The sequence below is a fragment of the Equus przewalskii genome, chromosome 1 (genome assembly GCF_037783145.1).
Source record: "Equus przewalskii isolate Varuska chromosome 1, EquPr2, whole genome shotgun sequence".
NCBI classification, from domain to species: domain Eukaryota; kingdom Metazoa; phylum Chordata; class Mammalia; order Perissodactyla; family Equidae; genus Equus; species Equus przewalskii.
The window spans coordinates 126,157,883-126,173,253 of record NC_091831.1 but is presented as its reverse complement, the minus strand read 5'-3'; the positions used below and the strand labels follow the sequence as shown (position 1 = coordinate 126,173,253).

Here is a 15,371-nt window from a genome sequence, read left to right as displayed (position 1 = left end):
GTCTACCACCCAAGGGTGTCCCCACTCCCCCATTTGGGGCCATCTTGGCCAAGGAAATTTACCTTCCACAGGAGCAGACAACACCACTTAGCCAGTCAGGCCTATAGTTGTTCACCCTGAATTAATAAGTGGGGCCTTGGTTTATCCATCAGTCTCCTGTGAGGTGGGTTAGGGTGAATCGGTCTCCTTGCCAATCCACTTGACTACAGCAAGAGGTGGTTCAGATTCTCTCTGTGATGCTTCTGTTCATAAGCAGTGATCCCTACAGCCTGCCCCTTCCCACCACCATGAAGCAAGCTCTGCTGTTTCAGGCCTTGTGTCTTCCCAGCTAATGCAGCAACTCCCCAAGGGCAAAGGACCATGTCTCCTTTTCAAGGACCAGATGTTAGGAAGATGAACACTCACCTCAAGCAGCCCTGGGTTCAAGCCCCAACTCTGCCACCTGTTGGCTGTGTGACCAGAGACAAATTATTTAACCTCTCTGTTTCCTTCTCTAAAAACAGGTCTAGTAAGAATAAAAACTTCATTGTGTTGTTGGGGAGATTTGATGCGATAGTGCGTATAAGTATTCAGTACATGATGATGACGAGCACGGAGCTTGGTGAAGTGAGGGATTTTAATTCAACCACATCACAAATATTTATTGAGTGCCCACTATGTGCTAGGCGTTGTGCTAGAGAATGGGGAGAAGAAATGGGGCAGGCGCCGCCTTTGTGTGAATTAGCTTCTTGGATGGCACAGAGTGGCATCGATGGCCTGTTTCTGACTGCACTCCCTGGGTGCTGCTGTGGGTGGCCTGGGCCTCACACTCCGGAGGCAGAGGAGCACGGACCAGGAACTGTACGGTTAGGAATTGTGAGAAGCGCTGTAAAGAGACAGCACAGGGCGCTTTGGGGCATCCCGGATAATGGGGAGGGGGTAGGTCTGAATCTGAGGGGTTAGAGTTTGCGAGTAACGTGGCAGCGGGGACTGGAGGAGCAGCAGCTGGGACCCCGCCTTCCTCCTCTCCTACACCCCCAGGGAACGGGGGCTGGTTCTCCAGAGGGGTGTCTAGGAGGGTGCCGGAGGCTGCAGCTCCGTGGCCTGCCCCATGGGCCCTGCCGCATGCACCCTCTAGTGGTCACAGCACAGCAGGCATGAGGCTCCAGGGGCCTGGGAAGCCAAGGACAGAGGGACTGTCACTACCTTTCCCTTCCTGATACTGTCTCCACTTGGAGGCGGTCTTCCTTTAATGGGGGATGACTCTGCGTCCTATGTCATTTCATTTAGGCATCCACTCGAGCATGATTCCTATCCCCCTTACTGATGAGAACCCCGAGGCTTACTGAGCGGAGGGAGGTAAAGGAGGGTCAGAACTGAACTCAGGCCTCCCAGACTCTCGTTTCAGTGCTCTTCTGATGTCATCCAGCTGGCACCTAATGGCACCCCACGCCTAATGCCACATCTCTGGGTGAGCAAGAGCCGAAGCCAAACTGGTGGCCCAGGGAAGAAGGCAGCCCTCCCAGGAGGGTCACTGCTTCAGTCCCTCCCTGGCCTGAAGGCCCGACATCCCTCAGGGCGCTCCCCCGGAAAGGGGATGCCATTGTACCTCAGGGAGGTCAGGGGGGTGGAAGAAGGAGCCAGTGTTCCTATACCTGCCCCAGCGGTAGGTTGAGGGCATTTGTGCAGGCCCTGAGTGGTAACCAATCCCCTGCCTGAGGTCCCCTTCCCTTTGCTCCCGTTACACACACATACCCCTTCCCCCGGCCAAACTGCGTGGGTCCAAACCCTGCCTCTGCCACTAACTAAAAGCTCATGCAAGTTACTTAATGTCTTTGTGCCTCAGTGTCTTTCTCTGTAAAATGGTGGTAACAACCATACCTGCCCCCAAAGTGTTATGTGGAGTCTGGGGTCTTGCCCGGTAACACTTTGATTCAGCAGCCCCAATGGACCACAGTTTGAAAATCACTGCCTTGAAGGGTGTGCTGTGAAACGCAGACACACACACCACTTTCCAGCTATCAGGAGTGAACATATCTACTGGTTTATGCCCCTCTGGTTTTAGCATTTTAGGACTCCCAATGCTATTTTCATTTCAATGGCAAATTAAATGGGCAAGTTCCTGTGCCTCAGTTTCCTCATCTGTACAATGGAGATGATAACAGTCCCTAGCAGAGTTTTGTGAGGATTCAGCAACTGAATCCTTGTAATGCTTGCCACTTTAACCACTCAAGCACGAGCTGTTATTATAGTAATCCACAGCCAAACCAGCAAATGCCTTGATAAAAGAAAATACTTTACTTTACACTGAGCTCCTCCTTATATTTCAAGATGCATTAATTTCTCCGGGGCGAGAAGTGACCGAAAGGGGCCATGAGAGGGGCTTCCGGGCGCTGGCTACACAGGTGTTGTATTCACTTGTGAAAATGCACCCTGCTGTTCACTTGCGATTTGTGCACTTAAAATGCACTGTCTCCTAGGATCTTCACGGTTCTGTGAAGAATGCAGGGCAGGCATCAGCATCCCCGTTTTTCAAACAAGAAACTGAGGCCAAGACAGCTATTTTGACTTGGCCAAGGCAGCAGGGGATGGGGGTGAGGAATGGATGGTCCTCCATTCGGGAGAGCAACCACCGTTCCCAGGGAGCGCGGCGCGAGCAGCACCTGGCTCCAGGTAAAACTCGACGGACGGTTCTGAGCCCTTCCTGCACAGACCGCCTCCTCCCAGCGCACACACAGCCCCTTGCCCGGCGGGGGCCTCGCATCGCCGCACTCTCACAAGGCCAGCCCCACACGTGGGCACCCCCGGGGGAGACCCGCGCGCCGGCGCCCCCGCGGCCCCGCGGGGCAGGGCGCCCAGCCCGGGGCCAATGAGAGTAGCGGAATTTCTTTCATTCAGTGCGGGGCCGGACTCTTGCCCGGAAAGGGGCGGGGCGCCGCGCCGGGGGCGGGGCCTTCGCGCGCGGGGGAGAGGGCGGTGCCCGCCCCGCGGCCCGGCCAATCGGCGCCGCGCCCGGGGGGGGAGGGGGGACCAGGCCTTTTTTCCCTCCGCGCGGGACCAATCCCGACTTTACAAGCTTGAACTTTTGCCACCCTCGGACGAGCGAGCGCGCCCGAGGAGGTACCCCGCCGCGCCGGCTCCAGGGGCAGGAGCGGCCTTAACCCTTTCCGCGCCGGGCGCGCTGCTGCCGCCGGGGCCCCCAGCCAGCCCCGGGCCTGGCTGGGCGGGACCCCGCCCCCCAACCCACCTCCACTTCCGTGGTGAAATGTCGCTTGGGAAAGCACGATTCCTCACCACATCTCTCTCCATGGTGCACAGAATAAATTGGGGAAGGGGGAAGAGGGAGCACCCGGCCTCGAGGGGGCCCGGACGGCTAGAGGACGCCTAGCTCCGAGGGAGGGCCGTGGCGACCGTGAGGAGCCCGAGAGAGGGAGACACTCCCCTCCTCTACCCCACACTCTGCAACTCCCTAATTCGGGCCAGCCTGAGCCCCGGTCCGCCCAGCGTCCCACGGCCCCCATCTGGCCCAGCAGAGCGACCCCTGACTTTGCGCAGAGGGTGTGGAGACCTCGTGCTATCACGGAAGATCTTCTATCCCAAGTCACTCACCCCCTGCTCTCAGGAGACGCAAGCCAGGAAGGCACACGCACACTCATTTTTATTAGTCTTTCCTGGGATGGGGGTTTGGACCAACTCTAAAGCGCAATGTGTTTGCAAGTTTGTGCACAAGCCAGAGAGAGGCAAAGCGCCCCGTTTGCGTCCGAGTCTCAGTGGGTCCACCGAGCCCTCCCGCCGCCCGCCCGTAGTTTGTATAACTGTGTGTGTGTGTGTGTGTGCGCGCGCGTGTGCGTGTGCTCGCTCGTATCCGTGCCCGCAGCGCAACTCGCGCCAGAGAGCAGGCTGTGGGCGCTGTCAGGCCCGGGGCGGGGGCGCCGGGGCGAGCGTGGGGCGGGGGCCCGGGCTCCGCCCGCCCCAGGAGCCGGCCCCTCGGAGCCTCCGGCCCAGCAATGGGACGTGTTCTCCTTTAAGAGTTAAGAAACTTGAAACCTTGTTTGCGCAACAATCAGCGCCGCGGAGCCGCCAAAGTGTCTAGACTGGCATATGATGGGAGGCAGCCAATGACTCCGCGGCGCTCCTCCGGGGGCCCTCAGTGTGCGTTTGAGGAGAACAAAAAAGAGAGAGAGAGAGCCGAGCAGGGGAGCGAGCGAGGGAGCCGAGCCGAGAGAAAGAGCCGCCGGGCGCTGCTTCGCCAGACCTCGCAGGGACCGCGGGGCCACCGGGAGGCACTTTTTGTGGAGGGGGGAGGGGGGCGACCTCTGCAGCCGCGGCGCCCGGGGCGTCCGAGCGCAGCGTGGGGCGGGCTGCGACCTCTGCCTCGTTGGATTGCATTTTTAATTAAGGATTCCTAGCAGCTCTTTGGGATTTTTACAGTTTCCACTCATGTGTTGACACTCGCGTTCAGGAGAAACTCGCTCCGAGTGCATCTAGCGCCTGGGACCTGAGACGGAGTTGGCTTTTCATGCATGCAATTCCAGGGATTTTGGTTTTGTTTGGGGTTTCTTTTTCTTTCTTTCCCTTTTTTTTCTTTTTGCAGGGAGTAAGAAGGAAGCTGAGGGTATCAACAAGCCTGCCTCTCTGATCCTGCAGGAAAAGCCGATGTAGTTAAGCGCTTGGGTTTTAAAGGCAGGGCTTCCCAGACACATTTGGGGGGTTCGGCGCGAGCGCTTTGTGCTCATGGACCAGCCGCGCAACTTCTGAAGGCTCGCCGGCCCATGCGGGGTCTTTCCGGCGGCGCGCCGCTTGCAGTCCCCCTAAGGCGCCGGGGCTGGACTTGCTGAGCAGCCCGGCCGCCGGGGTCCATGTAGCCGCTGGCCCGGCGCGGACTGCGGCTCGGCGCGCGCGTGCTCCCGGCCGGCCCGCCGCGGCGAGCTCACTCATGTTGCAGCCCTGCGGCGCCCCTTCGACGACAGGCTGTGCGCGGTCTGCACGGCGCCCGGCGGCGGAGCTTCATGTGGGGCTGCGGCCCGCGTAGCCGGCGCCTCGCTGAGGGAACGGACCCTCGGTAACCGGAGACCGCCTCCCCCCCACCCCCGGCGCCAAAGGATATCGTATGTTCAGGTCCAAACGCTCGGGGCTGGTGCGGCGACTTTGGCGAAGTCGTGTGGTCCCCGACCGGGAGGAAGGCGGCGGCAGCGGCGGCGGCGGCGGCGGCGACGAGGATGGGAGCTTGGGCAGCCGAGCTGAGCCAGCCCCGCGGGCACGAGAAGGCGGAGGCTGCGGCCGCTCCGAAGTCCGCCCGGTAGCCCCGCGGCGGCCCCGGGACGCGGTGGGACAGCGAGGCGCCCAGGGCGCAGGGCGGCGCCGGCGCGGAGGGGGTCCCCCGAGGCCCATGTCGGAGCCTGGGGCCGGCGCTGGGGGCTCCCCGCTGGACGTGGTGGAGCCGGGAGGCCCGGGCTGGCTGCCCGAAAGTGACTGCGAGACGGTGACTTGCTGTCTCTTCTCCGAGCGGGACGCCGCTGGCGCGCCCCGGGACGCCGGCGACCCCCTGGCCCGGGCCGCCCTGGAGCCGGCGGGCGGCGGGCGGAGTCGCGAAGCGCGCTCGCGGCTGCTGCTGCTGGAGCAGGAGCTCAAGACGGTCACGTACTCGCTGCTGAAGCGGCTCAAGGAGCGCTCGCTGGACACGCTGTTGGAGGCGGTGGAGTCCCGCGGCGGCGTGCCGGGCGGCTGCGTGCTGGTGCCGCGCGCCGACCTCCGCCTGGGCGGCCAGCCCGCGCCGCCGCAGCTGCTGCTCGGCCGCCTCTTCCGCTGGCCCGACCTGCAGCACGCCGTGGAGCTGAAGCCCCTGTGCGGCTGCCACAGCTTCGCCGCCGCCGCCGACGGCCCCACCGTGTGCTGCAACCCCTACCACTTCAGCCGGCTCTGCGGGCCAGGTGAGCGCGCCGCGCCGCGCCGCGCGGGGGCCCCTCCGCGGCTGCCCCTCCGCGGCTGCCCTGCTATCCGTGACCCCGCGGGCGGGCGGAGCTGCGGTGCTCCCCCGGGTGCCCCTGGAGCGTGGTGGCTCCCAGGGATGGTGCCTCACCCTGATAGGAGAGCCAGGGCGTGGGTATCGGGGCACACACATCAAATGGCATCTTCATTCTGAGGCTCCCGCAAACTTAAAAGGGTACGCGGTGGAGATTTCTCTGTGCAGCTTCGTGTGATGTAGGTTCCAATTTCATAGACAGTGGAAGAGAAGGACAGGCCTAGGAGAAGCCAAAGACATGAGTGCCCCATCCACCCCCTCGCGGTCACCCCTAGTCTGTGCCTAGGCCTGTAGCATTCATGGGCATATTGCCTGTACCTACGCTCTGCTTTCCTGTATCCAAGTAGATACACGTTGTCAGATTGGGTGTAGACAATTCATGGCTAGAGTCAGTAGTAAATTGTCCTGCCTGTTCCTTTGTATACTTTGGAGCAAAGGTTTTGCAGGGCAACCCCTCAGAGTGGAGACCACCCTCTTGCTCTGATTGCTCCCAGCATCCCTTGGGTGTCCAGTGCCAGGGCCCTCCATCATCATCCTTCTCAAGTCTATGTCCAGCTTTTCTATAGGGTTGAGGGTCCTAGAGGCATCTGTGAGTAGGTGAGGAAGCCAGATATTTTATTACCTCTGAGAACTGCCTTCCTTCTTTGTTCTCCTGGGATTTCCTGCACACACCCCACCCCCAGCCTTGCTTACCTGAACAGGCCCTGGGTGCTGGAGCAGATGTGAGGATGGCTGGGGGCTCCTGGCAGGCCAGAGGCTTGTTTTCCCCCCTGCTCTCACCTCTGCACTGGAGGGATCACACGCTTTAGCCAGTAGCATCTTAGGGGTGTATGCATCTTGGGTGACATTGGGGGTTCTGCAGGGGTGGGTCTGTCAGAGAGTTACAGGCTGTGGGACCTGGGAGGGCCCTGAGTTCCTCCGGTCTGGCCCTTCTGGAGAGTCAGCTCTCAGCCTGGGGCACCTGGTGGGTCAGATCACAGGTCTCTTGACTCCCAGTATGCAAGGGGTGGGTGGGCCTAGGAGTGTGGGTTTGTCCCAGTGTCTTGTTTGTGTGTGGGATAGTGGCTGCAGGGGAAAGGAGGGTGCCTCCGTGCTCAGTGGTGGTTCCTGATGGGGGGCAGGTGGGGAGAGGCAGTGTTGATCTGGCCACCCGGCTCCCCACATGGTCACTCCAGGTCCATCGCAGGGGTTTTTGGCAGTCCCTGACCTGTGGCCCACGGTGGGCTTTCTCTGCCCCTTGTTCCTCTTCCTGACAGCTCCCCTGGAAGTGGCTTTCGCTCCTCTACCCTCCAGGCTCCTCCCTGCCTCTGGGGGAGGGAGCCCTATTTGTGGTTGGCCTGTCCCTGGTCATTTTTGTTTAGCGGGAGATAACAGGTGGGGCCCACTCTGCTCTTTTCAAGGCCCTGGCAGGTATTTTCTCTCTCACTAGGTCAGTGGGCCAGCAGATACTTGTTGAGCACTGACTCTGTGCCAGGCAGCGTGCTGGGTGCTGTAGCAGGAAGAGTGGAATATGAGCAGGGTCCATGCCTTCAAGAAACCTAATCTTGCGGGGGAGATAGGGGAAGAAGGGCCAGGTTAGTGGGTCTGAACCCTCAGAGCGCTGGCGGGTGTGTGTGGATGTAACAGGATCACCTCCAGGAGGTCCAGAGCTCTCACCTGGAGCCCGCCCTTGGAGGATGGGGAAGGGGAAATGGCTGTTGAGGAGGAGGAGCAGAGGTCCCAGTGCCAGGCAAGCTGAGGGGTGTGTGGGTGCGAGGGGGTGGAGCGAAAAAGTTGGGGACAACTGACAGGACCCACCCCTGCCCCTGCTCCTTGGGTTAGAAGTCAGCTTGGGGGCTGGTGTGAGTTTGGTGGGCTTGGGCACGTGCAGGTTGAGGGGCTGACTGCAGTGGAACACTTCTTAACTGCAGACCTGGACCTGGGCTCTGCCCCGCCAGTAATGACAACTTGACCTTGGACTAGTGACTTCCCCTCTGTGTCTCCCTACTGGTCAGTGAGTGGGGTTCGCTCTGGGAACATTCTCCACATCTAATTCTAGGCTAAGCGTTGGCGCTTGACTCTGTTCCTCCTCCCAGAAGGAGGTGCTATTGCCGGAGCTGTGTCTATTCTCCTTCCTCTTTGCCCGCCCCAGGGGACCCCCCCCCCACTTCAAGACACCCTGGGAGCAGCTGGGAGGACCGATGGTCTGAGAAGAGTTTCTAGTAGGCGCCAGGTTGACCCTCTTTCTTGCTTCATGCCCTGCCTGATGACTTGGGCCGCCGGGACTGAGACCTGGGGGAGCCCTTTGCGGCCCACCCGACCCCTGTTGCCTGGCCGCCAGCCTGGCTCCCAGGAGCTGGGCGGGTGCATAGCTGGAGCTCAGCCGTGCGCGTCCTGATAAGGAGACTGCTCCTTCCAGGGCTCCGGGGAAGAGGGCTGGGGCGCTGGGACAGACAGACAGACAGACAGACACACACACACACACACACACACACAGAGCAGGCACACAGCTAGAGAGTACACTGGAATGCCCAGCAGCCCAACTGAGGGACACTCACCTGGCACCAGTCACCTCTGTGCCCCCCTGGCCCCTATGGGGAGCCCCAGTGACAGGGGGCCCCTTTCTGGTCAGTGTGGACCCCTGCGGCTCAGAGCAAACCCTGCTCCATCCATCAACTTGCTTTGGGGTTCTGGGGCCACTTCCCCTCTGTGGGCCTCTTTCCCATCTGTAAAGGGAGGGGACGGATGGAACCCCTAAGTCTGACGGGCAGATTCCAGGTGACACAGGCCTGCCTCCCCTGCCCTCTCCCTCATGCTTTCTCAGAAAGTGGGGGCCTCCCTCTGTGCCCGGCGCTACCCCGGGCCTCCCGCCCCCGTGGGAGTCAGGCCCTATCTCTCCCTCCCTCTCGTGTGTCTTTCTGTCCCGGGAAAAGCCCGTCCGCGGAGCTTGGTGCCTATGTGGACGGAAATGTGGAGAAATACTTTAATCACAGTTCTAACCTGTGTTTATAGAGCTCCTTTCTCCTGAAAGTATCCATTAACTTTGGAATAAATCTCCTGCTCTTTGCTTCACCACTTTTTTTTTTTGCTGTAATTATATTCAGTAAATTACTATTATCCAAATTGCGCCAGGGAGAGACAGAGCGAGGGAGAGAGAGAGAGAACTTCTAAATGACTGGAGGAGGCCGCCTAGGAAAACACAGGGTTCCCAGGCCAGCACTATAGGAATTAGAATGGGCTAGAAAGTTTTCCTTTTATTTGGCCTGGCATTATCCCTTTGAAATGAGATCAATTTCAAGTAGGGCTTCCAAGCCCCCGCCCGGCCCCCGGCCGCCCGCCCAGCTCCTCAGAGCTCCTCCTTGGAGGTGAGGAAGGGGTGATAATGTGCAGTTTGCCTCTTGCTGGCGCCAGCCGGCCGCGCTGTTTATCTGGCTGCCGGGGGAATCTGGGCAATTAGGCTCAGCCGGCCTTAAAGCGCCAGGAGCTCCTTTTCTCCGTCTCCCACCCCAGAGCTAGGGGTTGAGCCTTCAGGTTCTGGGGCTGCGGGGGGACAGGTGCCGGGGAGCCCCCTCCCCATCCAGGGCCACCCCTTGGGAAGGTGGAAACTGGGAGGCCCAGGGAGGTGGTGGAGCCTTTTCTAAGCAAGATGCTGGGCTGCAAGACAGGGGTGGAAGCTAATGTCCCAAACTGAAACCTTACCGGGCACTGGGAGAGGCTGTGAACTCTTCTGACTTTAGAATCAGGGTCCAGATCCCAGAAGGCTAAGTACCCCCTGAGGGCTACCCGGAGGCCCGTCTGGCTGAGCCGGGCTGAGCGCTAGCCTTCTGGTGCACTGGCCCCTGGCTGACTGCTCTCACTTCTGAGGAAGTTGGAGGAGATTCCTGAAGTTGATGCCTGAGGCTGGATGCCTGAGGGGGCTGGAGTGTCTGATGTGTCTCTCTCCCCCATGTTCCTATCTTTCAGAGGGGCCTGCAGGGCTCCAGAAGTTCTCTCCTTAAAGTTTGAGGCTTAAGTTATTATCTAAAAATCAACCCAACTTTTGTAAGAATTAAGATAGCTTCTAAGAGGGGAGTGGACAGAGGGCCTGGAGGCAGCTTACTTTCTCTTCTGACCTTTTGTCTCACCTGAGTGCCCACCTTGCCCACCTGAGTTAATGTCCTGGGGCTCAGTTCTCCAGGATCCGTGAGGCCTGGATGTGTGGGAGTGGAGTGGAGGTGCCAGTGAAGATCACCCAGTATTGTTCATTATTCCTAAAAGCCAAAAAGTGGAAACGACCCCAGATGTCCATTGGCTGATGAATGGATAAACAAAATGTGGTACATCCATACAGTGGAATAGCATTCAACCGTAAAAAACAGTCACGTATGATAGCTGCTACAGCCTGGATGAGCCTCAAAAACATGCAAAGTGAAAGAGGCCAGACACAAAAGGACACATATTATATGCATCCGCTTGTGGGAAATGTCCAGAATAGGCAAATCCATAGGGAAAGGAAGTAGATTTATGGTTGCTTAGGGTTTGGGGGTTGGAATAGGGACTGACTGCTAAGGAGGACAGGGTTTCTTTTGGGATGATGAAAATGTCCTGGAATCAGATGGTGGTATTGGTCTCACCACTCTGAATATACTAAAAAACCACTGAAGTGTACATGTTAAGAGTGAATCTAAGGATGCACGAATGATAACTCAGTTTTTTAAAAAAGGTAACTTGGTATTGGTCCCCGACTACCCCCACCCTGTTTGTTTAGCTGAAGTAGAATAACACCTCTTACCTTCTCGTGTGGCCTTGGGCGGGTCCTTTACCTGGCTGGCCCTCAGCGGCCGCATCACGTTGGATATACCTCTGACATTCTAAACCCCTGGCTCTTGGGGCGGAGTCTGTAGGCCTTCATACTTTTTTATTTGCCTGGAGTGGAATTTAGTGCTTGGCTCCTAGTCTCTACAGTTGTTAAACAGTTCTTTGCAAACCGTTTTGCTGGAGCAGAGGAGCTCTGGTAGAGTCCCTGCTGGACGCTTGGCAGTTCCTCCCTAGCTGATGTGTCTGACGTTTCAAGTTTGTAGATTTGCTTTCTGTCTCACTCACGTTAGAACTCCCAGCCTGGTGTGGCCGTGGGTGGTGGGTGTCACAAGTCAAGGCCCAGGAGGCTCCTGCAAGCCCTCCCCTTTCCCCCCATCTTTCTGGTCCCAGGTAAGCAGCCCCTGGAAGAGATGCTGGGGTTGATGACAGTGGCTCGACTCCAGCCACCTCTGCCCATCGCTGCCAAGTTTCATTTTTAGGGACAGATCTGGGGGCAGATGTCCAGAGCTCCCTACCTTGCATGGCCTAGACTTCAGCCAACCAGATTTTTGGAAAAGGAACCCTAACCCCGGAATTGCAGGCTTTCTGATCAGTTAGTGGGGTAGTGGAAGGGGCATGGGGCTGGGGTCAGGAGACCTGGCTTCAAGTCCTGGCTCTGCAGCCAGTTCCCTGTCTGGCCCCGAGGGCGTCACTTCCTCTGTCCAGGCCTCAGTCTTCTCCTCTGTGCAGTGGGAGTGCTGGCCTCAGTTCTCTTTTCCCATGGAGCGCTAGCCCTCCATGTCTGTGTTTTGCTTCTTGTCCTGAGAGGCTGGTCCTCACTCAAGTCTGCTCTAGCTCCTCCAAGGCCTGAGGACCGGTGGATGAGGTGGCTCCTACTGAAGTCTTGACTCGTGTTTGAGGTCTCCCTTGGGTCACCCCTTTAGCCCCCTAGGTCCTCTTTCTCCACACCTCTGTCCCCAAATGTCCCCAACGTTACCATTATCCTCAACACCATCATCTCTGTCCACAAACATTTGAGCACTTTCTGTGCACGTGATGTACTGGACCCTGCTGGGCTGGAGAGGGGTAAGACGGGGTGCCTCTTGATTGCTGGTCTCATTGGGGTGTAGAGCAGAGTTAGGTCTGGCTTCAAATCCCAGCTCCACCATGACTGGCTGGGGGACACGGGCAAGTCAGTGTTCTCTTCTGTAAAATGGGAACAATAATGGCCGTCTTACCTATTTGTGAGAAAGGATGAAATAAAACAGGTTCCCCATGAGTGTGATTAACCACTCTGTACCTCAGCTCCCAAAGAATAAAGCAGTAAATGAAATGGCATGGAGAGAGACACAGGGTGGGCATCCAGCACATGTCTGCTTCCCTCCCAGTGGCCACTCCGTGATTCACTTCTCCTTCTCCCGAACTCCTGTCCACAAAAGGCTCTCTGTTGCTGGACCTCAGAACCCTCACTTTGTTCAAGTAATTTCTGCCTGGAAAAGCCGGAGTGGGGAAGAAGAGAAGCTGCCTTGGGTGTACGGACAACGCAAATACTCCTGTGACTAATTGTGCCTTATTATCATTGCGAAAAACACTTCTTACCCCTGTGTCATTACTGATACCTGCCTAATAATAGTTATTACCACTTTACTACCACTGAGAGTTTGTTTTGGTTTGCGATTTGATGGTGTTTAGTTTCATTTATGGAAAATGAAGGGTCATTTCATTCATGCAAATTGTTACTTAGTTTAGCAAATTGTTACTTCCCGTAAAGCAAGAGGCTAAGGAATTCTTCTGAAGACAAAGTATATGTTTTTAAGGAGGAGTATTTTAGGCAAATGAAAGGAAACCAAAAGAAAAATACCATCGACAGTAAGGAATCTCAGAGGGTCTGAGCTGGAAGGCCTTAGAGAGCTGTGTTCCATCCCTTCTCTTAGCAAAGGGGAGACCGAGGCCCAGTGCGGGAAGCGACTGGTTTAAGGTCCCCGATCTGGGTAGCTGGGTTTGGCTTCCTGGGTCCCAACCAGTCCTGCTCTCCTCCCCGCCCCCAAAAATGTTAGTTCTAATGCAGCTTGTTTGGAAACGAGCTTTTGTGTCTGGACCTCTGCACTCACGCTCAGTTCTGATAAGAGTTGCCAAATTTAGCAAATAAAATTACAGAATGCCCATTAAATTTGAATTTCAGATAAACCACACATCATTTTTTAGTATAAGTATGTCCCAAATATTGCAAGGGACATACTTATACTAAAAGATTATGCCATGTATATCCAAAATTCGAATTTAACTGAGCATCCTGTGTTTTATCAGCCACCCCAGCTCTGACTTTCCCTGTGACTGTGTTTCTCTTGTTGTAGTGATAGTCACTGTCGTGGAGGTATTTTTCCACAGTTCCAAGAGCTCTACTAAGTGTTTTATATACATTAACTTCTGTTGCCCTCCTGGCAAACCTGGGGGGTCTGTGATTAGTGTCCCCATTTTAGAGCTGAGGAGACAGGCTCAGAGAGGTGAAGTAACTGGCCCCAGGTCACACAGCCAAAGGTGGCCAAGCAGGGATTGAGCCCAGGTCTGTCCTCCACACCTGCGGCCTTCGTGTTGAGCAATGCTATTCTGGTGGATTTGGGCAGCAGAGGTGCTGGGAGAAAAGGAGGGTTTCCTGGAGGCCGGGTTTATTATTTGAGGACACCAATAATCAAAGGCATGTAGAACCGCAGGTGTGAACTCTCCCACCACGGCAGTGATGTGTTGTCTCCTGTCTTCCAGAATCACCACCACCCCCCTACTCTCGGCTGTCTCCTCGCGACGAGTACAAGCCACTGGGTAAGTGTGTCCTCCCTCCGACCCTAGGGGAGGCGCGTCCATCCTGGGCTCCCCTTCAGTCCAGCGCCAGCCTCGGTGCTGAAGGGCTGCAGGGGATGGGGTTGGGGCGGGGACCGCGGGCCTGGTTGCCTTTGAAATGGGGTGAAGTTTTACAAACACACCCGCAGTTGGGCCAAAGCAGACCCAACCTCTGCAGCGGGCTATTTACATCTTGAAATTCCTCAGCTCATCATTAACCTCAGTGTGACCTTTAAACATGGGCCTGTGGGAGATGAATGGGTTTCGACTTAAGCATCTCATTGGAAGTGGGTTGGGATTTCTGTCCCTTTCCCCTCCCTCCCTCAGCCTTAGGTTGTCCTCTTTTAGTGTGTATTAATTAGCACTGTGACAAATAGGTTGCACGTGAAGTCACTGTTAGGGGGAGCTGTTTGTTTTCTCCCATTTTAAGCTAAAAAGTTCACCTAGGCGGAAGCAACAGTTGGAACGTGTAGAGAGCATGTGTGTTGGTCCATAAGGCCCCTGTCATGGATGGGCCCCCAGGTCGCTCACTGGAGGTGGTCATTTCTTAGACAGGTCCCATTCAGAGGTGGAACGTGTTTTCTGTAAAACTTTGGGGCTGGATGGGCAGTTCCTATTCTGGAGTAGATGCCTGTGGTTTTAAAAGTCAAGATGGCTTGTTTCCTGGCTATCCTGTGTCCCCCAGTGGAGAATCCCAATGGTGGGCGAGTTCAGTTGGTCTTCAGATAGCAGGAGAGCAACTTTGTGACCCAGCAGTTCCCGTGGGACTCAAGCTTTCAAAGTCAGATGGCGTGGCATCGATGTTAACACATTCCACCAAGAGACCACAAGAAGTGGGTTTGGTTTTGTCTTCGGTCAAGGCTTCTTCCCAGTAGCGTGTGTCAGCATCATCCGGGAGGTCACTTCTAAGTGTCATAGGCTCTCAGGCATTCAGTCCAGTTTTTCTTTCAGGCCCCCCCTGTGGAGTCCGAAGTGCCCACTGGGTCCCTTCAGGGGACCTGTCAGTCCAGGAGGACAGAGGCTGTCCCGTGATGGTGTGTGAGTCAGTGGCTTAACGATGACAACTTCCTCATTGTCTTTCCTGAAGTATAGTCATCCCGTGGATGGAGGAGCTTTATTTAGTTCTCTGAGGAGCTGGAGCGGTCATCTGGGGGGACCCTGTCACCTCACAGATGAGGAATCAGGCTGAGGGACTGGGAAGGCCGCCCCGCTAGTGAGTGGCAGGGCTGAGGGGGAAACCAGCGCAGCCCACTTTTCGCTGGGGGTTCCCCATCCTTCCCTCACAGGCCGGCTGCAGCATTTCCAAAGTCAACGTAATCACGCTGGTCACTTAGATCCCTAGTTCCGTTAGAGAAAAAAGGAAACCTCAAACGTTCTCTGTGAGGGTAGAGCCTCAGTTTGAACGTCAAGGATCATTGCCCTGAGGAATTGTGGGTCAGCCCGCAATAAAGCAGCAAAGTTCAGGACACCGTGCAGCCCTGCAGAGTGACCGATCGGAAATCAACAGGTTATTTACAAACGGGTTATTACAAAGCTTATTTTACAAACCCGACAACTGAGGCCTAGAAAGAAGAAGTGACCCTTGTTGGTGGTCATAAACTCAGGGGATTACAAACTCCAGCCCACCATCTGTTTTTGTATGGCTCATGGGCTAAGAATGGTTTTTACTTTTTTAGATGGTTAAAAAAATCAAAAGAAGTGTATTGCCCGACTTGTGAAAATTACATGAAATTCAAATGTCAGCGTGTGTCGTGAAGCTCTGCAGGAACGGAATGTACTC

At 56.5% G+C, this 15,371-nt stretch overlaps 1 protein-coding gene across 2 annotated transcripts in view; it reads left to right on the top strand.

The window, feature by feature from the left end:
• The first annotated feature begins 3,993 nt into the window (after positions 1 to 3,993).
• The window catches only part of SMAD6 (SMAD family member 6), a 74,292-nt gene continuing 62,914 nt past the window's right edge, over positions 3,994 to 15,371 (top strand). The window contains exons 1-2 of one of the 2 annotated variants that reach the window (XM_070623019.1): positions 3,994 to 5,909; positions 13,517 to 13,573. In XM_070623019.1, the coding sequence (XP_070479120.1) occupies positions 5,090 to 5,909; positions 13,517 to 13,573 (877 nt within the window). In that variant the 5' untranslated portion in view covers positions 3,994 to 5,089. The remainder of the gene's footprint in view (positions 5,910 to 13,516; positions 13,574 to 15,371) is intronic. The other variant, XM_070623014.1, reaches the window with a different exon arrangement.